General features: G+C 47.7%; 2 protein-coding genes across 5 annotated transcripts in view; both read left to right on the top strand.

Moving 5' to 3' along the window:
- Positions 1–484: 484 nt before the first annotated feature.
- Positions 485–17307, top strand: MED1 (mediator complex subunit 1). 2 transcript variants are annotated; one of them, XM_040617362.1, is made up of 18 exons: positions 485–669; positions 2573–2679; positions 3502–3580; positions 4020–4074; positions 4203–4335; positions 5104–5132; positions 5517–5588; positions 5902–5976; positions 6560–6633; positions 6989–7078; positions 7802–7913; positions 8227–8351; positions 8566–8684; positions 9333–9534; positions 9716–9811; positions 9917–10022; positions 10879–11019; positions 11197–17307. In XM_040617362.1, exons 1-18 carry the CDS (start codon positions 642–644, stop codon positions 14126–14128), a joined length of 4575 nt encoding a protein of 1524 aa, XP_040473296.1. In that variant the 5' UTR covers positions 485–641; the 3' UTR covers positions 14129–17307. The 2 variants fall into 2 exon arrangements, with proteins under 2 accessions (XP_040473296.1, XP_040473295.1); XM_040617361.1 differs by having other exon boundaries at positions 10879–17307.
- A 566-nt stretch (positions 17308–17873) lies between these two features.
- The window catches only part of FBXL20 (F-box and leucine rich repeat protein 20), a 44255-nt gene continuing 39852 nt past the window's right edge, over positions 17874–22276 (top strand). For 2 of the 3 annotated variants that reach the window (XM_040617274.1, XM_040617278.1), the window contains exon 1: positions 17874–18039. In XM_040617274.1, the coding sequence (XP_040473208.1) occupies positions 17998–18039 (42 nt within the window). In that variant the 5' untranslated portion in view covers positions 17874–17997. Of the gene's footprint in view, positions 18040–18916; positions 19023–22276 lie in introns of those variants that run through there. The other variant, XM_040617277.1, reaches the window with a different exon arrangement.

Here is a 22276-nt window from a genome sequence, read left to right on the forward strand (position 1 = left end):
CCGCCTCTCGCGAGAGCAGCGACAGCAGCGCCACCGCCGCCCTCCGCCCCGCGAACGATCCCGCGAGACCTGACGGAGGAGGGGAAGCGCGCGGGGCCCGTCCTCTCGCGAGAGCTGCGGCCACCTCCCCGCGCGCGCGCGCAATGACGCGCTCGCCGGCTTCGAGTGAAACTTTATTTGGGGCGCGGGCGGGGACAGCGCCCCCTCCCTCCCCTCCACCCCGTAACGAATCTTTATGGACGCGCCGCCCCCTCAGCGCTGCGAGGCCTGGCACGGTGTTACCGGTCCCGGCTTCCCGCCGCTTTGCTGCGGGCTGGAGCCGTTAGGCTGGCGGCGGGGCCTGCCCGGCCTGAGGGAGGGCGGGAGGAGGGAGGAGGGGGCGGGGCTTGCCGCCACACACCGCGCCCGCCCCGCTCCATCCCCTCCCGCGCTCTCGCGAGAAGTGCCTGCTCTCGCGAGAGGTGGGGAGCGCTGCGCGCCCGCAGCGCAGCCGCGGCCGGAGGGATGGCGGCGGCCGCCGCCGTGTGAGGCCGGTGCGGAGCGGCCCGGCCGCGGCTCCCCCCTCCCTCCCTCCGCTCCCGGCCCGACGCCACGCTGGTGCTGCGGCCCGCCTGCGGGCCGCCCGTCCCCCGGGCCGCGGTATGAAGGCGGCGCCGGGCGGTGCCGAGGGTGAGTGCCGCCGGCGGGGCGCGGCTGGCGCTGGGGCTTCCCGCCGGCGCCGTGAGGAGACGGGCCGGACCCCGGCGCGGCCCGGCCTCGGACTGGGACCGAGGTGCCTCCCTGTGAGGCGGCACAGGGGCTGCGGCCCCGGAGGGAGGGCGAGGGTCCCGCGGCCGGTGGCACCGTCCTAGGCTTTCTCCGGCGCCGTGGCTCGTTCCCCCGGTCGGGCCAGTGGGGCTCGATGCAGGCTGCGGGGCGGGCTCCATGTGGAAGGAAATAAAGGCGAATGTTCTCCGCAGGCGGTGGCCGCTGAGGCCTGGCAATGCTCTCGCTGCCCCTGGGCTGCCGGCGAGTCCCGGGCTGTACACAGCCCCAGAGGGACCCCGGCTCATGGGGGTGAGGCCGTGGGCGCAAACAGGAGGCTCCACCTGAGCGTCAGGAAACGGTTTTATCTCTCTGAGGGTGCCCAAGCACTGGCAGAGGGTGCCCCGGGATGCGGTGGGGTCTCCATCCTTGGAGCTGTTCATGAGCCGTCTGGGCAGGGTCCTGGGTGGGCAGTTTGCTGCGGGTGGCTTGGTTTGGGCTGGGTGATGTCCAGAGGTGGCTTTCCACCTTAGCTGTCCTGCGATTCTCGCGGAGAGGTATAAAGTGTCTGAAACCGCCTATTTTTTTCCTACACTTGGATTTGTTGGGGTCTGCATTAGGTCTGCAATTTGTACTTGCAGCAGTGATGAAAACAAACCCTTGAAATTTTGCAGGTGAGGGTTTACTCTGGAGTTGCATGCCGTAGCAGTTAAAATGTCACAGACATCTGTTTGCCTTGGACACACTAGCGCCAGTGACAGGGTTTGTTTTGGCAGTGGTGGCCCCTGGGATTTTTTTTTGACAAACGCAAGTGTAGGAAAAACCTGTCTGTTAGCAAAAATGACAACGTTATAATGCTCCTGAAACCAGCGTTCTCTTTGTGCATGTGTCTGAATAGATGGTAGGGAAAAAATGAACCATTTTATCTTGGAACTTTTTTTGGCTGACCTGTCCAACACTAATGTTTTGCTTAGTCACTGATCCCATAGCCCTCATTTTCTCTCATCAGGGAGATATTCATAAGAGTGGAACTTTTTAAAACACACAGAAATGATGTTCTAGAACCACAGGGCTTAGATGGGAGTCTGTGGGATAAGAGAGGTGTTTTGTAAAGGCCGAGTAGGTTCTAGGTTGGTAGAGATCCATGACCCCTACAGTTGTCTGCCGCTTCGTTGTTTTGCAGTGTATGGAGCCGTGCCCTGCCTCTAGAACAGCACCGCAGAGGCACCAGCCCTCAGTTTCAAGCTAGTGAGAGGCTGGAGTGTGTCTGATCAGGGCATTTGTGACAACTGGCAGTTGGACCCATTTGGTTGAGGTTTTTGGTGATGGAAGGGTCTGTGATGGTCTTTACTGCACAAGAAGTTGGAGAGCTGGAAGAGAGAACAGGAAGAGGGAAGGGGGATCCAGGAAAGAAAGCTTAACCTCGCTGCTTTAACACGATGTGTTCTACACTCTCAGTTTCCTGCCCAGGGAAAGCTTTATCTTCAGACCATGCTGTTGTATCTTCATACAGTCCCCCAATATATTCCTGTCATGCCAGGACTTAGCATCGTTCAGAGTCCATGCAGAATAGGAGCTGGGCTTTTTCCCCAACAGGCCCGTAGGCATTTTATGGTCCTTTAGGTTTTGGTAGCTTGTGATATATCCTTAACATTTACTTAACCTTAAGGCCTAGGCTGCAGGGATACGTGAGCAGTAAATAAGTTTTTTGAAATCGTGTTTAGCTTAAAGGTGGAAAGTATTTTCAATACAACTGCCAAACTGTTTTATTTGTTAACCTTCAAGTATTGTCTCATTCTTTTTTTCTGAATATTCCTGTGTCTTACAGAGACGGAGAAGCTGAATAAGATGAGTACCCTCTTAGAAAGACTTCACGCAAAGTACAACCAAGCCAGACCTTGGACAGAAACCATGAAGTTAGTCCGTCAAGTCATGGTGAGGATTGTTGGGGTCTGAGCAGGAGGGCTTCTGATGTTTCTTTAGTAATAATTCTGTTGTTGGTTTGCTAGATCTCTTCAAAGTGCTTTAGGTTTTGTTCAAGCCTTGGCTTCCTCCTGGGCCAGTGTGGTTGAGGCGTGTCAGTTATTGCACCCAACAGTGTGCAGGGGAGGGAGTGATGTCTGTAGCTTTTCTGTCTGGCGTGCTTTTGCCTTCCTTAATTACAGCCTCCTCCTCTGCAGCCTAATTGACATGGGGCAGCTGTCAGCTCAGTGCCAGGAAAAGGGTCAAACCTGTGGTTTCAGCCAGTGCTGGGAAGCCCCAACCATTCTGCCGGTTGCTTTTTCGGGATGTTACGTTTTGTAAAGCAATTTGCTCCCTGTTTGGTAATACTCAAAGCTTGGTGCTGGCTTAGTCAAACGTGGTCTCTGAGTGGGGGGAAGGAGGAGCAGGAGGCAGGGGAGAGCTACATCAAAGGTTTCCGTGTGTATTATGGCGTTAAAAGTTTGCCTGTCTTGTTATTTCTCTGTAGTCTCTTAGGTAACTCTTAGCTTATGCCTATTAAAAAGTTGCTACAGTCTGTTCTTCCAGATGAGCAAGTTGCTTAAAAGAAAAATCAATTCCAGGCCTGCCTTTGTTACCTCCTTCTGAAATAGATACTGTTCTCCTACTGGAATTAAAATGAGGATGTAATTTTGGGATGAAATCTAACTTGCTTTTAATTACCTAAATAAACCTCACTTGACTGAACAAAAATTGCAATATTTCCCTCTCACTGAGTGATACACTAAAAGGACATTTTTATCCTATCTGACTAAGGAAAAGCGAGTTGTGATGAACTCTGGGGGGCACCAACATCTGGTGAGCTGTTTGGAGACTTTGCAGAAGGCATTAAAAGGTTGGTACGTTCTGTACGTGTGCTTTACAAACCGCTTAACAGTCATATGCTATGGAAATACTCCACAACATTAAAGCAGGCAAGCTTGGTGCTGGCCCTTTTCACAGTATTCCTGGTGGGTGTGCGCTCACATGTACATAAGCACACTTATCCTGGTCAGTACCAGTCAAGATTGTCCGCTTTACTTTTATTGTAAATGCCCATACCTGAAGTCCACTTGCAGAAGAAAATCCCTTCTCGCTTGGCAGTTCTGAGAACATTTGCTTTTCTCTATGCAAATTGTTCTGCGTGTATTTTGAGTACAGATAATGTATATAGTCACTCATGTGAAGTCGTGGGAGGGAGTAACTAGTTGAGATTGGGTTTACTGCCGATGCCTCGCTCCTGGGGAAATGTTGAATCATTTCACTAAGCCTTGTTCTTTCCTCTCTCCATCTAGTATCTTCTCTGCCTGCCATGACAGATCGCTTAGAGTCTATAGCTAGACAAAATGGGTAGGTCTGCTTCTTTATTTTATGGCTGAGGCTTTTCCTGTTTATCTGTACACATCATAATCTCACTGCTGGTTTGATTGGTTTTTTTGTGTGCATCTCAGCAATTTTTGTTTTGTTTTGTATGTAAGCCTTGGATCTCACCTTAGTGCAAATGGCACTGAATGTTACATCACTTCAGACATGTTCTATGTGGAAGTCCAGTTAGATCCTACAGGGCTGCTGTGTGATGTCAAGGTGGCTCACCATGGAGAAAACCCCGTGGTATGTATTACTGACCAAGACAAGGGTAATGCCTTTGTGTTTTTGGAACTGCCATTTCGGCTCCCTTTTGTTTGAACAGAGGAAATGGATTATATTTAATGTTTCCCTAGACCTAGCATTACACCTCTGCTGCTCATTCTAGTGGAAAGTAAAAGCCTCCATGGAGTAGTCTGTTCTTGTGGGTTAATCTCACCGGCGTAGTGTATGTGTGCAAGGACTGTTTTCCTGATGGTCTCTCTTTCTCCAAGTGGTTTTATAACAGCAAAATTGTATGAGGAAGTTATCGCTGTGTTCCTGAGAATTTTGTTTCTGGAGGAAGGATAGGGAAATTAATCTTATTAAAACTTAGATCTGTGAGTGGGAAGTATTAAAACGTGGAATGCTGAAAGAAAATGGCTTAAATTCCCTTCTGCACATGCATGAGAGTTTGAACTTGCTATTTGCATTGCCCTAGCCACTCTTCTGAAAACAGACCATTTTTAATATCTCTGTAGAAGATCATAGGTTTTCAACCTGAAAGCTTCACAATTTTAAAAGTTTATTTCAAATTAGTCATTTAAGAAGGAAAGAGTATTGCTTGAATTCTTCCGGAGGGGGCTGACGAGCAGAACTAGAACCATAGCAATGTGTAGTTGTGAGCATTGTATTCCTTCTCGTGAAAAGCTATGCTCACAAATTTTACTGTCCTAATGTTTCACAGTTGCTGTGCTGCACAAAGACTGAAGTTGCTTCATTCGACATTGATATCGTATATCCTTTCCTTTTCAGAGTTGTCCAGAATTGGTGCAACATCTGAGGTGAGCAACAAGAGTTGTTTGTTGCAATTTCTGACAAGCTTTTCTTTGCAGTAGTGATCTGATGCTATTTTATGTCTGGAGATGCAAAATGTTTCATAACCATTCCTTTCCCACAAAATCTCTCTGCTTCTCCAGGGGGGATTTTCTGGCTTTGGTTCAGATGCTTCTGATTCTGACTGCTGTGCATGGTTTCTTCCAAGCCACAGCGCTACATTCATGGAATTTTTAAAGCTGGATCACTTGAAGAATATGTTTTGTAGCTTTCATGTAGCAAAAGTCTTTTCTGAAGTGACTTAATATCTATATTAGTATAACTTTTTAAACCACAACCTTATCTGTTACAAATTTGGATACATGTTAACTTTTTTCCCTTCTTCCTTTCAGAGAGAAAAATTTTGATGAGTTTTCTAAGCATCTAAGGGGGCTTGTGAACCTATATAAGTTGCCAGGAGACAAGTAAGTCTCAAATATATTTATTTACATCCACATACATAAAACTAAACAAAATTACATGGTTAAATTTTCATTGGGGGTGATGCTACTGACTTCATCACCATGGCTTGCATGTGCACACAGTGGGTGGGAGGATTTAATGTGAAGTGGGAATGCAGGCTGAAAAGTTACAATTTCTAAATGCTCAATCTGATGGCAAGTACTGCAGCTTGTCAGCAGGCAGTTCTGTGAGTTGGATTTCATTGCTTGGTCCCTTTCAGTTTTTCTTATATTGTTTTGTTGTTTGTTTAGTTGTTTGTTTTTTTTTTTTCCCCAGCAAACTTAAAACTAAAATGTACTTAGCTCTGCAGTCCTTAGAGCTGGATCTCTCAAAAATGGCAGGGATGTATTGGTAAGGACATCTATATGCTTTGTTGTTTGGTGGTGGTGGTTTGTTTATTTCTTAATAATGCTGCATCACAGTGGCCAGTTCTGATCATGCCAAGTGCTGTGTATCCATGAAGTGTCCGGTTAGTGCCTGTTTCATCTGATGCTATTTTTAAAAAGTCCAATGCTGAGGCTATAGGTGGCCTATGGTAGCAGGGGAATGATGTATATATGTAAAGAAAAAATGCCTAGAGCTCTCTGAGCAATTCCGTTGTAACTGCAGAATTCGATTGAAAGAAAGTCTAAAAGGCAAAAAAAAAAGTTTATAATTAGATGGACTCGTGTTAACATGTTTTACGGCAAGAAATTGAGAAATATTTGACTGTCTTTCACTGCTGTAGATTCAGTGGATAAACCATGCTTTTTTTACTACCAAGAGTAAAGTAGCTTTTGTTTTGCCTGTAACAGTGTGAAGTTTAAGATTGCTGCCTCTGTGTGACTGAGAAGCGTGTGTATTGAGCTAAAATCTTAGACTGCCACCAGCACGTAAATTTTGGCAGCAGGTATGACTCTGGCTTGCTGCAGACCTCTGATTGCCTCTCTTGCAGGCAAGCCACCAATGCAAATCCCCTTGACAAGATTCTTCGTGGCAGCGTTGGCTATCTCACCCCCAGGAGTGGAGGTATCTTTGATTAACACTTAGAAAAGAATAAAAATGGCTTTGTTCGGGGTCCCCATAACGGACATTGGTTTCACATTAACTGGAAAATGCTAATCAAACTAACAGAGGGTTGAGGTGGCTGAGTGTTTGTGAGTCCCACAGGATCCAGAAAGCCAGCTTTTCTTTACAAAGCCACACGGAGTAATTTTATGGCAGATGGCCATGTCTGTGCCTTTGACAGCAGAGAGCAACTTTTTCAAGGTGTGCGAGCAGCTCTGCACAGTGTGGGTTGTGTTGTTGTGTGGTTACAGGGGTTAATAGCGGTTGGGTTAACTTGTATCGTCGGGATGCCTGCTCAAAAGCTTCTCTCCTGCAGGTCTCCTGATGAATCTCAAATATTACGTCTCGCCCTATGATTTATTTGAAGATGGCACTGGAGCCTCCGTTATTTTGCATGAGAACAATGGTAGGTCAGCTTTAGAAGCTAGTGTGGACTACTAGTGCTTGAAGGAGAGAAGAAAGCAGAATTCCAGCAGTCTGGCTGCCCTCTGCTGTCACCCTGTAATAGAGGAAAATCACAGGTTGACTTACAGAGGACATGGGTTTAATAAGCTCAGTTGACCATCTTGAACCTTGTGCCTGTTCTGGAGTTTGAACTGGGCTGCTGCCAAGGGTGGTGGGGTGACAGTCTGCAGGCAGAGCCTGTCTCCTTAGGGTGAATTTCATCATTAAGATAGGTTTTATTTTATTGTGGGAATACTTGTTGTCTCTGCCATCTTACCGGAAGATTATTTTTTATGCATGTACATGGACATCCGTCTCTCACTAAAATGTCAAAGCCAAGCACCAATTAAAATTGAGGCTGGTCTCAGGAAAGAAGAGAGTGAGGCTGTCCAAAACCATTATTTGTTTTGCTTTGTAAAGAGCGCGCTACAAACTTGCAAATGTATCTGGAATGTATTTTAAGAATTACGCAGTTGGTCTACCTTGCAAGAGAAAAATAGAGCATTAGGTAGCTTAACTAGTTTGGCTGTGGACTGTTCACTGATAAAGGTGAACGCTGAAAACTGTGCCTTCTGGAGGAAGTAAGATAGTTCCAGCGTGGTGATATTTAATTCGTAAAGCTTGTGTTGTTTTTTTTTCATCAGCTTATGTTGGTTTTGGGTTTCTTCCTTGCTTCCTCTTGCAGTTCCTCGGTCTTTGGGTATGAATGTGTCAGTAACAGTTGAGGGAACCATGGCTATGTACAAACTTCCAATTGCACCACTGATTATGGGCTCTCATCCAGTTGACAGCAAAGGGTAAGCAGAGGACGCGTCTGCCAGGTCGTTCTCAGTGGCCTTGTTCAGATGCAAGTTCAACATTCTGTGGAAGTCAGAGTGGGGAGATGACTGTGTGACATCACGGCATTCTATAAGGCACTTAAGTGCTGTCTTTAAGCCAATAAGTGCATATTTCAGGCATGTGACATGCTTTTGAGGAGCGTCTTAATTTTTAAGAAGGTCTAACAGTCTGCTTGTGTTTGAGTGAACAGTGAATTGTATGTCTGTTTGTAGCAGAAGCCGGAGTCATGCCCTGCATCTAATAAGATCTTGTATTCACCCCCCATTGCAGAACTCCGTCTTTCTCGTCAATCACCAGTGCCAACAGCGTGGACTTACCAGCTTGTTTCTTCCTGAAATTCCCCCGTCCCATTCCAGTGTCTCGAGCTTTCATTCAGAAGCTTCAGGGCTGCACAGGTGGGTTGCAGATCCATCAAGCAGATATTCCTTAGGTTTTTATTAATAAACTTCTGCCATTTTTTAATGCAGGACAGAAAAGTTGCTCAAGGTTTTGTGCTCTTTTCAGTAAAACCTGGATAGGTTTCCTTTGCTAGATGGTAACGCTTTCTCTGGCCCACTGTCTCTTTCTGGCACCTGGGTGCGATCGTTTTGTGCCATCTTGTTCCTTCAGGTATTCCATTGTTTGACACACCACCAACATTTGTACCCTTGTATGAGCTGATCACACAGTTCGAGTTATCCAAGGAGGCTGATCCTTTACCTTTAAACCACAATATGCGCTTCTATGCAGTAAGTATGTTGTTACAACCAGGACATTGTATTTGTAGATGAGCAGTCTGGGGATTTTCATCTGTTTCAGGTATCTTTCAAGTAGGGTAAAGGAAATTCATTGATACAGCATTTATTCATGGGGAAAAACTATGGTATCCAAGCATTAGAATTCAGATACAGATGGGACCACGGTAATCAGGAAAATTAGATAATGAAAAATCCGTTGCTGTTGAAATGCAGCGGCAGGAATGACAGCAGAGGTATGGAATGGAGCCTTCCCAGGTTCCGTCCCTTCCTCTTGTTTGGACTGTAATGTGTGGCTGAAAGGATCACATCACTTTGAGGGAAATGCTAGTTCTTAAATTTATCAGTGACAGACCTCTTGTTAACTTCAGAGGATTTCTCTTTTCCTCGGAAGGGATGCCGTAGTGTAGGAAAACTGTTTTAGTGGGGACGGTGAATACTGTTCAATAGTACTACTTCTGAGGAGCCAAAATTGTGTTTTTCTTGTTCAGACTGGAAGGAAAGCATCTTCATTGTTTGTCGTTTTCAGCTAGAAAGGTGGCTTGGCGTGACTTGGATCTGGGGCCTGCTCTTTCCTTCCTAGATGTCTGTTATTGCCTTGTACCCAGCAGTAGTTGGAGTAAAGCAGAAATTGTTTGTCAGGCTCTTCCAGGACAACAGCACTGTTACTTTCTGAACAAAGATGCTCCTCTCCCAGATGGAAGAAGCCTTCAAGGAACTCTGATTAGTAAAATCGCCTTCCAGCACCCTGGACGGGTTCCTCTCATCCTCAATTTGATCAGACATCAGGTGGCGTACAACACGCTGATTGGCAGCTGTGTCAAGCGAACAGTTTTAAAAGAAGGTGGGTACCACATCAACTGGCCTAGTATGTGTGGATAAGAAACCCTGGGTAATTTTCCGAGGTGTAGGAGGAAGAAATTGGGCCTGTGCTGCTTTCCTTGTTGGGTTTTTTCTTCTATATGGGGATATTCAGCTGGTTCATCTCTCGTGTTCCCTAATTTAATGGTTCCCGTGTCTTTCAGATTCTCCTGGCATCCTGCAGTTTGAAGTTTGTCCTCTCTCTGACTCCTGCTTTAGTGTATCCTTCCAGCATCCTGTGAATGACTCCCTAGTGTGTGGTAAGTGGACTCAGTAAAAGCCTGAGTGTGTTTACAGGAAGGATGGCAGGGTCTTCTTCCACTGTAACCAGGATTTTGATCTCTTCCAAATGCCTTCCCTTTTAGTGGTAATGGATGTGCAAGACTCTACTCACGTGAACTGTAAGCTGTACAAAGGGCTGTCCGATGCTCTTATCTGTACAGATGATTTCATTGCCAAAGTTGTTCAAAGGTAAGCTAGATTTTCTTTGCGCCACCGCGCCCTCCAAATTCTACAGATGAACTCTGTGTCTGTCTCATATTTATTCTGGTGGTTTAGGAGCCTTTCTGTTTGTGGGTGAGTTTTAGTTGTTTGGCAGAGAGGAAAGCTTGGAGCCCTATTGAAAATTCCATTCCAGCCGCTGAACCATAGCTACTTATTTTTGAGCGTGTCTCCAAGGTGCCTACCTATTTATGCCTTCTACTGTAGTCGGTTGCTTTCTACCTTTTATAAAACATGGAAGTGCTCCCCTGACGTTTGTCATTTACACAGGCCTTTTGTCAAGGCTCCCCTGCCCTAGCCACCATTCAGAACACGGCAGAATGTTAAGAGGGCACAGCACAGACCTTTGGAGTGAGAATAGCTGGCTTTGCTTTCCAAGCGTTGCAGGCTTGTTGTCCTTGAGCAGAACATGGCATTATCGTTGATGTTTTACAGGGTTGCAGGAAATTAGGTTTGCCGAGCTCAGGCAAAGGTGTTTTCTGGAAGAGTCAGGGTAACCACCCAGACTGCATCCTGTGCTTTAACTGCAAGATCACGATCTGTCAGCTGTTAGTTATTAGAGTTAATTGGTTGATTAATTCTCCCTTTGTGATTGCAAGGCAATGTATAAAGGCACAGTTGTCTTGTGGCTAGGTAAGTGTGATGGGATAAGTGTAAATACAAGCAGAGCAGCAGGGTGTTTACTGTGCCTGGACCTCTTGCTCTTTTTTTGCCCAAGAGCCTTACTGCTTGCTTTTATGTCTGACGAGGTTGTTAAAAAATCTTCAGCAAACACTGCTACAGGGCAGCAAAACGCACACTAACCCCTTTGCTTTGTGTCTTGCAGATGTATGTCCATTCCTGTCACCATGAGAGCAATTCGTAGAAAAGCAGAAACGATTCAAGCAGACACACCAGCCTTGTCCCTCATTGCAGAGACAGTAGAAGATATGGTGAAGAAAAATCTTCCCCCAGCCAGCAGCCCAGGGTATGGCATGACCACAGGCAGCAACCCAATGAGTGGTACCACTACCCCAACAAACACTTTTCCTGGGGGGCCCATCACTACTTTGTTTAACATGAGCATAAGCATGAAAGAGAGGCATGACTCGGTGGGCCATGGGGAGGACTTCAGCAAAGTGTCTCAGAACCCTATTCTCACTAGTTTGTTGCAGATCACAGGGAATGTGGGGTCTACCATTGGCTCAAGTCCAACCCCTCCCCATCACACACCACCACCAGTATCCTCACCAGCAAGCAACACCAAGAACCACCCCATGCTCATGAACCTTCTTAAAGAGAATCCCCCTCAGGATTTCTCCACTCTGTATGGGAGCAGCCCTCTCGAAAGGCAGAACTCTTCCTCTGGCTCCCCCAGAATGGAAATGGGCCCTGGGGGGAATAAGCAAAAGAAAAAAAAGTCCCGCATGCCGGCCGACAAGCCCAAGCATCAGACTGAGGATGATTTCCAGAGGGAGCTCTTTTCAATGGATGTTGACTCCCAGAATCCCATTTTTGATGTCAACATGACTGCAGACACCCTGGACACCCCTCATATTACTCCAGCACCCAGCCAATGCAGCACTCCTCCTACTACATACCCACAGCCTATACCTCACTCGCAGCCCAGTATTCAGAGAATGGTTCGACTTTCTAGTTCGGACAGCATTGGAGCTGATGTTACTGATATCCTTTCAGATATAGCAGAGGAGGCTTCCAAGCTCCCCACCACTAACGAGGACTGCCCGCCCATTGGGACTCCAGTAAGAGACTCTTCTAGTTCAGGACATTCACAAAGTGCCCTCTTTGACCCAGATGTTTTTCAGACGAACAATAGCGAGAACCCGTACACAGATCCAGCAGACCTCATAGCAGACGCTGCTGTGAGCCCCAACAGCGATTCTTCAAACCATTTTTTTCCAGATGGAGTAGATTTCAATCCTGACTTGCTGAACAGTCAGAGTCAAAGCGGCTTTGGGGAGGAGTACTTTGATGAGAGTAGTCAGAGTGGAGACACCGATGATTTCAAGGGCTACGCATCCCAGGCTCTAACTACTTTGGGGGTGCAAGTCTTGGGGGCTGATGGGGGGGAAAATAAATTTAAGGGGAGCAATCAGTCTGATACGGTAGATTTTAGTATTATTGCAGCTGCAAGCAAAGCACTGGGGTCCTCTGACATCATAGAGCATCACAGTGGAGGTCAGAGCCCTTTGCTGAATACAGGGGATTTAGGAAAAGAAAAGTCTCAGAAACGGGTAAAGGAAGGCAATGGTTCTGGAAGTAACATGGCAGGTCCTGGCATAGATGGGAAGCCAGGGAAGCGCAGCCGGACGCCATCCAGTGATGGTAAAAGTAAAGAGAAACTTCCAAAGCGGAAGAAGCAGGAGACAGATGGGAAATCTCCATCTCACAGTTCATCAAACAGGCCTTTCACACCACCAGCCAGCACAGGTGGGTCCAAATCTCCTGGGAGCTCAGGCAGATCTCAGACTCCTCCCGGTGTAGCTACTCCTCCTATTCCAAAAATAACCATTCAGATCCCAAAAGGAACAGTGACTGTTGGCAAACCGTCTTCACACGGCCAGTATACCAGTAGTGGCTCTGTCACCTCCTCCAGCAGCAAAAGCCACCATGGCCATTCTTCTTCCTCGTCCTCTTCTTCCTCCTCTTCAACCTCAGGCAAAATTAAAAGCAGCAAATCGGAAGGGTCTTCTGGCTCAAAGATGAGCAGCAGCCTCTACTCGAGCCAAGGCAGCTCAAGTTCAGGTCAGTCCAAAAGTTCGGCTCAGTCGGTGGGAAAGCCTGGATCCTCCCCCATCACCAAACATGGCCTCAGCAGCGGTTCTGGAAGCACCAAGATGAAACCTCAAGGAAAGCCATCGTCACTTATGAACCCTTCCATGAGTAAACCAAACATCTCTCCATCTCATTCAAGACCCTCGGGAGGTTCTGACAAGCTTGCTTCTCCCATGAAACCTGTCCCAGGTACTCCCCCGTCATCTAAAGCAAAGTCACCTATCAGTTCAGGTTCCGGAGGCTCCCACATGTCTGGGACCGGATCGAGCTCGAGTATGAAATCGTCTTCAGGAATGGGATCCTCTGGGTCTATGTCACAGAAACCACCTCCTTCATCCAATTCTTCGACGGCATCTTCATCTTCCTTTTCGTCTAGTGGGTCTTCCATGTCTTCATCTCAGAACCAGCATGGAAGTTCCAAAGGCAAGTCTCCGAGCAGAAACAAGAAGCCATCGCTGACTGCAGTCATAGACAAACTGAAACATGGGGTTGTCACTAGCGGGCCTGGTGGAGATGACCCGATGGATGGACAAATGGGGCCAAGTTCCAATTCCTCAAGCCATACTATGTCCTCCAAACACAATATGTCTGGGGGGGAATTCCAGGGCAAACGTGAGAAGAGTGACAAAGAGAAGTCAAAAGTCTCTGTTTCTGGAGGATCTGTTGAGTCTTCCAAGAAGACTTCAGATTCCAAAAATGTTGGAAGCACTGGAGTGGCCAAAATTATCATCAGCAAACACGACGGTGGTTCCCCTAGCATTAAAGCCAAAGTAACTTTGCAGAAACCTGGGGAAGGAGGTGGGGATAGCCTAAGGCCTCAGATGGCTTCTTCCAAAAGCTATGGGTCTCCTCTGATCAGTGGATCTACTCCAAAACACGAACGCTGCTCTCCCAGCCACAGTAAGTCACCAGCATACACTCCCCAAAACATAGACAGTGAGAGCGAGTCGGGCTCTTCCATAGCAGAGAAATCCTATCAGAACAGCCCCAGCTCTGACGATGGCATTAGGCCTTTGCCTGAATATAGCTCAGAAAAACACAAGAAGCACAAAAAAGAGAAGAAAAAAGTGAAAGACAAAGACCGGGACAGAGATCGGGATCGGGATAAAGACAGAGACAAGAAGAAATCCCACAGCATGAAGCCGGAGAGCTGGTCCAAGTCCCCAATTTCAGCTGACCAGTCTCTTTCCATGACGAGCAGCGCTATCCTTTCAGCCGAGCGACCATCGCGGGCTAGCCCTGAGTTTTTGATCGGGGAAGAAGATGATGATCTCATGGATGTTGCTCTAATTGGCAATTAATTTTTCCTAGTGTCTTTAAAAGATGAGCTGTATGCGGGACCTGCGGGTTCTGGAGATTGGAAGAAGGAACTCTTCATTGCAAACCTGCCACGTTGATTTTTATGGGGTGTGTTTGAAGAGGGGAAAAACAAAACAAAACAAAAAAGTATTTCAAAGGATCTCCAAAGTCTGAAGAGAAAGTGTGAGCGCCAGCAACTCATTCGGCAAGCCAGGTTCCTGACTGTGGCCTTCATCCTGCGGACACTTACACTCATTCTTAATTTATAAGTATTAATTGCCCCATTAGAGTTAATGGGTATAAAGCTAAGCATGAGTGTAAGTGTGGGAGCAGACCCCAAACTGGTGCAAACAGAGACATAGGCTATTCTGAGACAGTCAGTTCCCCTGCCCCTCTTCCCGTTCAAAATAAGTTGCTTTTGTATTTAGGAAACTTTAATTATTTTAGGGCATGTTTTAGGGTTGGGTTTTCCTCTTTTGAAAAGGGTGGTTGGAAGAGGAATCAAAAAAGGTTTTTTAATTTATTTTTATGGCGCTGCTTCGTTCAATGCCTGATTCAGTGCGGTGCTGAGCAACTTCATCTTCCTGTGATAACGAGCTGCTCTGCAGAATCAGGCGCTGTGTTCTGATGGTTATCAGGATTTTCTTCCAGGTCACGGTGATGAAGGATTGCTGTCTTGTCTTTGACTTCCCTTTCATTTTAGCTATTTATTTATGTCCGTATCCGACTGCCTCGTGCTGCTTGGTTTCACACAGTCTCTGTTTTAATTGTATGATGCAGAGCCCAAAAGGACTTGGGAGTTTGGGTAGAGCCCACGGATTCGGGCAGCTCTGCCCACGTGCAGCCACCGTAGCTTTGGTGAAGCTGGTGACATTCTGGCATGCGTTGGAGCAAATCTAAATTGTGAAGGACCTCCACTGTCTTCACCTGAGCGTTGCTTCCTTGTCAGCCTTAGCAAAGAGCTTCCCCAGAACCCCCCGATGCTGCATTTGTAAAGCGATGGACTGTAAGCCACACACGTCCCGGTCCTTCGAGCGCTTTAGAGCCATGCATAATGTATCCACTACAAATACTTCCGTTAATGTCGATAGAACAGCTCACGTGTGTTCACGGTTCAAACCATGGGCCTCATTTTCTCAATCTCTTTCTGTTGCTGAGCCCTTCAGGGTTTCGTTTTGGGTTTTGCTTTTTTTATTTTTAATTTGAACTTGCAAGCGTGCTTCTCGAATAGTAGTTCTGATCATGCACATGAGTTGCCTCCTGTCTCTGGGAGCTGTTAGCCTGGCAGTGTGAGTCAGCCGAGTCCCGGTGTTAGCGGTGACACTGCTGGAAAAACAGCCCCTAACTGGTTCATCTGGGATAAGAATTGCAGCAGAAGCAGTGATTTCCTTAAAAGATGGAATTTCACCTTTTGGCTGGAATTAGGAGCATAACTCGGGCATCCTCTGTGGTCTTACCTTGTGGTCCCTGAAAGGGAAAGAGACTCAGGAGAGTGTTTTATTTTTAAAAGCAGTTAAATGTGTTCACTGAAGAGGAATGCGGGAAATCAAGAGTTCTGCAAACACATCTTTTGAATTACATGCTAAGCAGAATCCCACTCCTGTTGGATTTTGCTGTTGATTCCCAGAGGCCAGGATTTCCCCCATAGGAATGAGATAATACTTTGCCTTTGAGGATGCAGTCCGAAACAGACGGTGAGGATTTTAAATTTCTTTTAAACCACAGAGATTTCCAGCCCTCTGTATGGTCTGACCCCAGCGATACCCCAGGCAAGTTATTTCTTTTCTGGCTCATTCAAAGCCATAGCGAGGCTGATGGCTTTTCAGTAGGGTGGCAGCTATTTAGTTAGTTGTCGGGATTTTTCCACCTCTTCCCTCCTGCTTTTAGCTTCATTCCAGGTCTTCTGCGGAATGCGGGAACCTGAATTTCTCCAGGTCTCCCTTTCTTGTACTTTCCCATTCATCCTTTGTTCCTTGTGGCCTGCACACTGTAGCTTCCCCCACCAGCGCTCCCATCTTCACCTGCTGAGATGATAGGAAGATTGTGAGATGATAGGAAGATTGTGAGATGATAGGAAAACCATAAATAAAGTCTGAACCTGGAGCAAATGACGTTATCTTACGCAGCATCAGAATTATATGACTGCAGGGTGTCTGTGAAGAGGATGTAAGAAATACACCACCAGATGAATTTATCTGGAGACCCTGTTGCTGCAGCTGCATCTCGGAAATGATGCCTGTTCAGACTCCAACAGGTTGTCATCTGTTTTCATGCTGCCCTTCAGTTTTATTTAATTTTTATTTTTAAGTTGTTTTATGAAAGCCCTTTGATCTGCTCTGGGTTAAGTGAAGGCATGCGCCGCCTTCAAAAAGAAACTTCGAGTCGAATCAGGGCTGGGGATTTGACGGGACTGTTTGCTGGACTCGTCGTTAGTCGGAATCATGTTGTCCCAGTTATGAAACACGGTAAAAAATTGGAAGGAAATTGGATGGCGTCATCCATTGGTAACACAAAAATGCATTTTAAAAGGCAAGAGCTGCACGTTTCCTCTCCACTCGCCCAAGACCAAAGTTCAGTATCCTAAATCTCTCCTGCGGAAGGCTAGCATCGCTGCCTGCAGGAACAGGGAAAAAAGTCTCCCAGTCTCCCGGCCCCACGGCTGCCAGAGGCGCGTGTCCTAATTTAAAGCTTTTTCACCCCAATTTGGTGTGCTTTGTGCGATGTAAATCATGTGAGAGAGAAACCGGAGCCGGGTCCCAGCTGCACGATGCTTCTGTGGTGGCAACGGGAGCTGAGGTATGCGCCTCGAAAAGACGTTTTGATGTGTAAATGCTCGGTCTCTGACAAATGTTTTATTTTTAAAATATTTTTGCTTATTCTCGACAATGATTTTACATCTTTTCAGTATTGGAAAGATAAAAGGTGTAAACAACACAAATCAAAGCCAAACCTTTTAATCTCAGGTGGTGAAGCGCAACATGGAGATTAAAAGAAAATGGTTTGTTTCCTAAATGGTCGTGATGTAAATACCTGTCTGGAAATTAGCTTTTTTTTTTTTTTTTGTAAATACCCCCAGCTCCTTTTGCATTCTTTTTGGATGTAGAGTGAACTTTCAACTTTTTTGGAAATATCGCAGAGAACGTGTTTATTTACATGCAAATAAATCTCTTTGGTACAAAGAGCTCTCGGGTCTCTGGAAGCTACCGGCGGCGGGGGGGGAGGCGAACACCCGCACCACCCCAACCCACGCCCCCCTCCAACCCCCGAGACCACCCAAGCCCCGGGAGGCGGTGGCGGTGGAGGGCCACGCTTGATTTTCCCGCGGGAATGACATCACCGTGACGTCACGAAAACTCGGCCTGCCATTGGTTGAGCTCCGCGGTCTCCCCGCTCCTCCCGGAAGGGAGCGGAGGGGCGAGGGGGTGTCCCCGTCCCTGTCCCCCCCAACAAACACCGGGACCCCCCCCGACCCCCGCGGTGGCGGGGAAGGGCCTGCGCCCCCCCGGTATGGGCGGGGGGACCCTTACGGCCCCCGGAGGAGGGGGGTGGGGTGGGGTCCCGCAGCCCCCGGTGCAGCGGGGAGGGGGGGGGGCGCCCCCCGCAGAGCCCCCCCCGCTCACACCGGGAGGGGGGGGCAGGAGGACGGGGGCGGCTCCCCCCAACTCCCTCCCCGCCGCCGCCGCGCGCCGTGCCCGGCGCTGGCCAATGAGCGCGCTTGTTGTTGGCAGGTGCCGTGTTTTTGTTTTGGGTTGAAGTTAAGGCCGGAGGAGACGCGGCGGCGGCGGGCGGAGGCCGCTGAGCCTCGGCACCCGCTGCCCTCCTCCCCCCGCCGGCCTTCCTCCCTCCCCCCAGCCTCCTCCCCCTCCCCGCCATGCGGAGGGAGATGAACGGGGTCACTAAGAGCCGCTTTGAGGTGAGGCCCCGGGGGCGAGGCCGCCCGGCCCGGCTGAGGAGAGGCGGGGTGGGAGGGGGCCAGGCCGCGCCGTGTGTCCCCTCACGGCGTTGGGGTGTGGGGCGACACCCCCCTCCGCCCCCAACCCCCCCATAGCCGGTCATCGCGGCCCTGTAGCAAACTCGGGGGGGGGGCTGTATGAATGAGGCCGAGGGGGGCTTTACCCCAGGCTGGGTGCGAGGGGGGGGCTGTGGGTGCGTAGAGGCGGGGGCTTGGGCCTGTCACTGCGACGCGGGGGGGGCTGTGTGTGTGAGAACCTCCCCTCGCCCTGGTTGGGGGGTCCCCCCCCCTTCCGATGCAAACTCCTGGGGGGGGGGGGCGCGGCGCTGCTGGCAACGTGTTGCTGCGGGGAAGTGGCTGGAGCAGAGAGTGTGGGAAGGGGCTGGAGCCCAGGGCAGCCTCCGGGGGGGGTGGGCTCGGGGGGGGGGATGGTGGTGGTGCCCTCGTCCTGTCTTTTTTTGGCCCGTAGCCGGGAAAAAATTTGATTACGGGGAGGTGGGGGGATGGAGAGGACGGAAGGAGGGGGGGGGGGGGATGGTGGTAAACAATAAGATCTATTCAAAGAATATGGCACAAAGCAGCCGGGCGAGCCAGGGCTGCTTCCAGCTCTGCATTGTTGGAACAGCTGTCTTCCCCGGGTGGGGGAGGAGGGGGGCATCGGCGGGCAGAGCGGCAGCAGCCGGGTTTACTTTTCATCTCTGTGAGAGGCAGTTGTGGAGGATGAAAATACCTGCCCCTTCCCTCCCTCGACCGCCCGGCTCGTGTTCTGTACGAGGACGACACGGGAGGAAAAGAGCCTGGAAGGGTAAAGATGTGGTTGTGTCCCCTCCTTGTAGAAGAGGAAGGCTAGCAAGGCAAAAGACTTGGTTAATGGTAAACTGAAGTGTAGCTCCACAGAGATCAGCGTTGAATTCGTCAGGAAACTGGCCCTGGAGTCCAGGAAGGTGCAGCAAATAATGGTTTTGTAATATTGCACATGATACTGTTTTCTTCCTCTCTCAAATCCGTGTCGGCCGCTGTAAATAAGTAGGAGCATGTCTGTTTAGAATGGTTTCACGTTAAATAGTGTTGGAATAGTCCTGTTTCTGTAGCATCCAAACGGTAAAAACATTGAGCTAAACCTGGAAACTCAGAAAGAGAAGGCTGCATGCGTAACGTGTTTTATCCGGGGTTATTGTTTTTACCGTTCTAGTCTGTTCCTGGCTGGACACATCTTTTTCCTTTTTTTTTTTTTTTTTTTTTTTTTTTTTTTATTACTGCAGAGTGGCTGGTTACAGGGCAGAGTAAAGAATAAAAACACGCTGGTAGCAGTCTTCCATGGGGAAACGTCTTCTCATACAGCAGTGGCCCTTTTTGCTTGCTTAGCCTTTGTCTTGAAATACTGGAGTTCACTTCAGTATTGGGAAAGCTTTTCATCGGGGTTGTACCAAAATAAGATTCACCTAGTTCATCGGGGAAGAAAAGTGAGGAAGAGCTTTGTTTGGGTGGGGCTTTTTTTGCTGGAATTGTAAATTACTTCCTATAGTAAAAAATGGCCCAGTTGAAAATAAGTAAAATACTCGGAGTAGTTGAGGTCTAAAATTACTATTTTTTTTTACTCTATTTTTGTACAGGAAGAGTCAGCGTATTATAGAAAGGCTTACTTTGAGCTACCAGAAGTGCCTTTAAACATTATCCTGGGGTTTGGATATGTTTTGGTTAATAAATCAAGGGCGTGGTTTTATTAGCCCTAGCATTGATTATCTTTGACCCACTCACCTATATATCCTGGAAGGGATGAGTTTAGAACTCTTCTGCTTTAAATACTTGGTTTTCTAGTGAGGGTGTTTTGGTCTGAAAAAGCTTCTTAACATGTCAGTGAATTCACACTTATAAATAGATTTATTTTTTCAGAGGGGAAGTATGGGTAGAAATGCAGCTGTCCTTTCTAGAAAACAGTTTCTAATGTTTCTGCTTTAAAAGTAAAAGTTCTATGCGCTGAGGAGAGCGTGCCTTTTAGTGTAATAGTTCATATTTAATGTGACATAAGGACAATTATGCAAAAATGTGTTGAGACTGGAAGCTGCTATTCAAAGTTGTTGAATATTGTAAGATCAACGAAGACAGCACGGGGTTGAATGCTTGGTGATTAGTACTCCTCCTACATAGCCCTCTGCGTTACCTCTGGATTAGAGACAAGAGTTGACTGCCGTGGTAGTTCCCCTGGCTGAGGAGTGGTAAGTAGGGCCTTTGAGTCTGGAGTCTTATCTTGGGGTAAAAATAGCTTGATGCAGAGTTGTGACTAATATGTATTTTGTCGGTTTGAGGCTTTAACAAGTGAATTATTGAGGGGGAGTTTCGTTTGGGTTTTCAGATTTTGGTTTATTGCCTTTTGTTAAGCCGTGTAAACAGATTCGTGAACCATTCTTGTTGGGTAATTTTAAAATCCAATCTAGGTTGGATTTAATAGTCATTTCTTCTTACTGTAATAATAAAATATGGTAATGGAATATGGGCTAAGCTGCTTAAATTTGACTTGCATATGGGTTTCTGGTACGTATGTGTGGCCAGCTGTCCGTTCCAGGAAGAATGGAACTCTCTTTCTTTTAAATGAAAGAATGAACTCTGGCATGCCCAGCCAAATGAGCATATTCTAAATAAGTCCCTTTATAGGAGGTGTGGCCACCACAGAGAAAATAACCACTTACTGTAGCAAAGCAAACAAAAAGGGAAAACACTACCCAGATTGACTCCTAATTTTTTGTGGTGTCGGTTTAATATGGAACATGCCCTGACAGATCACAATCCTGGCTTATATTTGGCATTTCTCTGCCTCCTGTCGTACCCGGTACGGGATGTCTGGTGAACTACAATGAAATGATAGCAAATTGGAGGGGATGTGACGACATCTGATGCTTTTGTGCGACTGGTACTCTACTCTTTGAGGGCTTGTTTGCTTTCCAAAGGCCCTAGTTCTCATCGCTTCTTTCATCTGTTTCATCCACGCTTTTTCTGGCCCGGGATGTCATCTGGAGACCAAGTGTCTTAGGCTTGCTTTCCCCAGCTCGCTGCTGTCAGTAACTCATCATCAAAATAAACCTCATCATCTAGGGCAGAGTGCTCCTCTGAGCTTTCTGGCTTCCAGAGCAGAGTGGATGTGGTCAGTGGCACCGCTCTGAGGTGGGTAGCGCTTACCTAGATGCATGCAGAGAGCTGAGGGAGGTAAGCCAGCACAAAACCACCGCCCTGCGATCAGCAGCAGCGTTTTCTATGAACCAGTGGCTGCTTTGGTGTTACACCAGTCACGTTGTGGGCATCTTCAGCACCAACAGACTCCGGGCTTTGAAGGGTTCTCTTCCTCTGCAGTGTTTTGTGTTCCATTGAGCCATGTTGTCAGGCTTAAATGATTATAGTTGCCTTTTTTTCCCCTGGACTGTGAGCAATTCATGTAGTCTCCTCTACATCCTTAAACAAAACCACCACCACTTAAAAAAAAAAAAAAAAAAAAAGGCACATCATCCTTTCCAGCTTCCTCAGGGAGTCTTCACAACTTCCAATTAGCGGGAGTTGATTCTGGCTGTAAAGCGTTTCTTTATGGGCAGTTTTGTCCTATTAAAAAAACCAAAACAAACAAACAATGAAGTGTGAACTCCAGGGAAGTATCTGAGGAACAAGCGTCTCTACGAGCCTTGGGAGCGCTGTCAGTCGGACAAACGCATCCATCAGTGCAATTCACAGCATTTCTCATCTAGATTTGGGATCCCCAACGTGAGGGAATCCTGACTCGTCTGAACCGTGCTAGTGGCCTCTTTAGTTCCTGGGTCTTGAATTTAGAGCTGCTATGAAATGAGGTGAGCTGAAAGCAAAATGAGAAACTTAAAATGCTTCAAAATAGGGTTGCCTTCTAATAATTAATCCTGCCTCTGTTCAGAAAGCTGAATTGAATAATCTTAATTACCCTAATCCCATTTTTGAATCTGCTGGGTTCCTGAGTCTTAAACGCTGTTCCTGTATTTCAGGGTTGCTTGGCTTTACAGTTCAGAGCTGATGCTGTTGGGATTGTCTTTGTTCCCTTTGCTGGGCTGCTCCTGTGCTCCTTTCTATCCTTCTGGTTAGGGCTTTATTATTTCGAGGGATGGAGGCTGTGTAAACAGGCGGACCCAAACAAAGCGGGCAGGGAGTATCAATAATTCTTTGCACCCCACCATGGCATCTCCTT

This window comes from Falco naumanni, chromosome 18 (assembly GCF_017639655.2).
Source record: "Falco naumanni isolate bFalNau1 chromosome 18, bFalNau1.pat, whole genome shotgun sequence".
In the NCBI taxonomy this organism is placed as follows: domain Eukaryota; kingdom Metazoa; phylum Chordata; class Aves; order Falconiformes; family Falconidae; genus Falco; species Falco naumanni.

Excerpts from the sequence above, each read along its gene's own strand:
- MED1 (XM_040617361.1), top strand. The coding sequence starts at position 642 with ATGAAGGCGGCGCCGGGCGGTGCCGAGG. Across the intron at positions 3,581-4,019 it reads TTTGCAGAAGGCATTAAAAG|TATCTTCTCTGCCTGCCATG; the intron begins GTTGGTACGTTC and ends CTCTCCATCTAG. Across the intron at positions 9,535-9,715 it reads GCGAACAGTTTTAAAAGAAG|ATTCTCCTGGCATCCTGCAG; the intron begins GTGGGTACCACA and ends CGTGTCTTTCAG.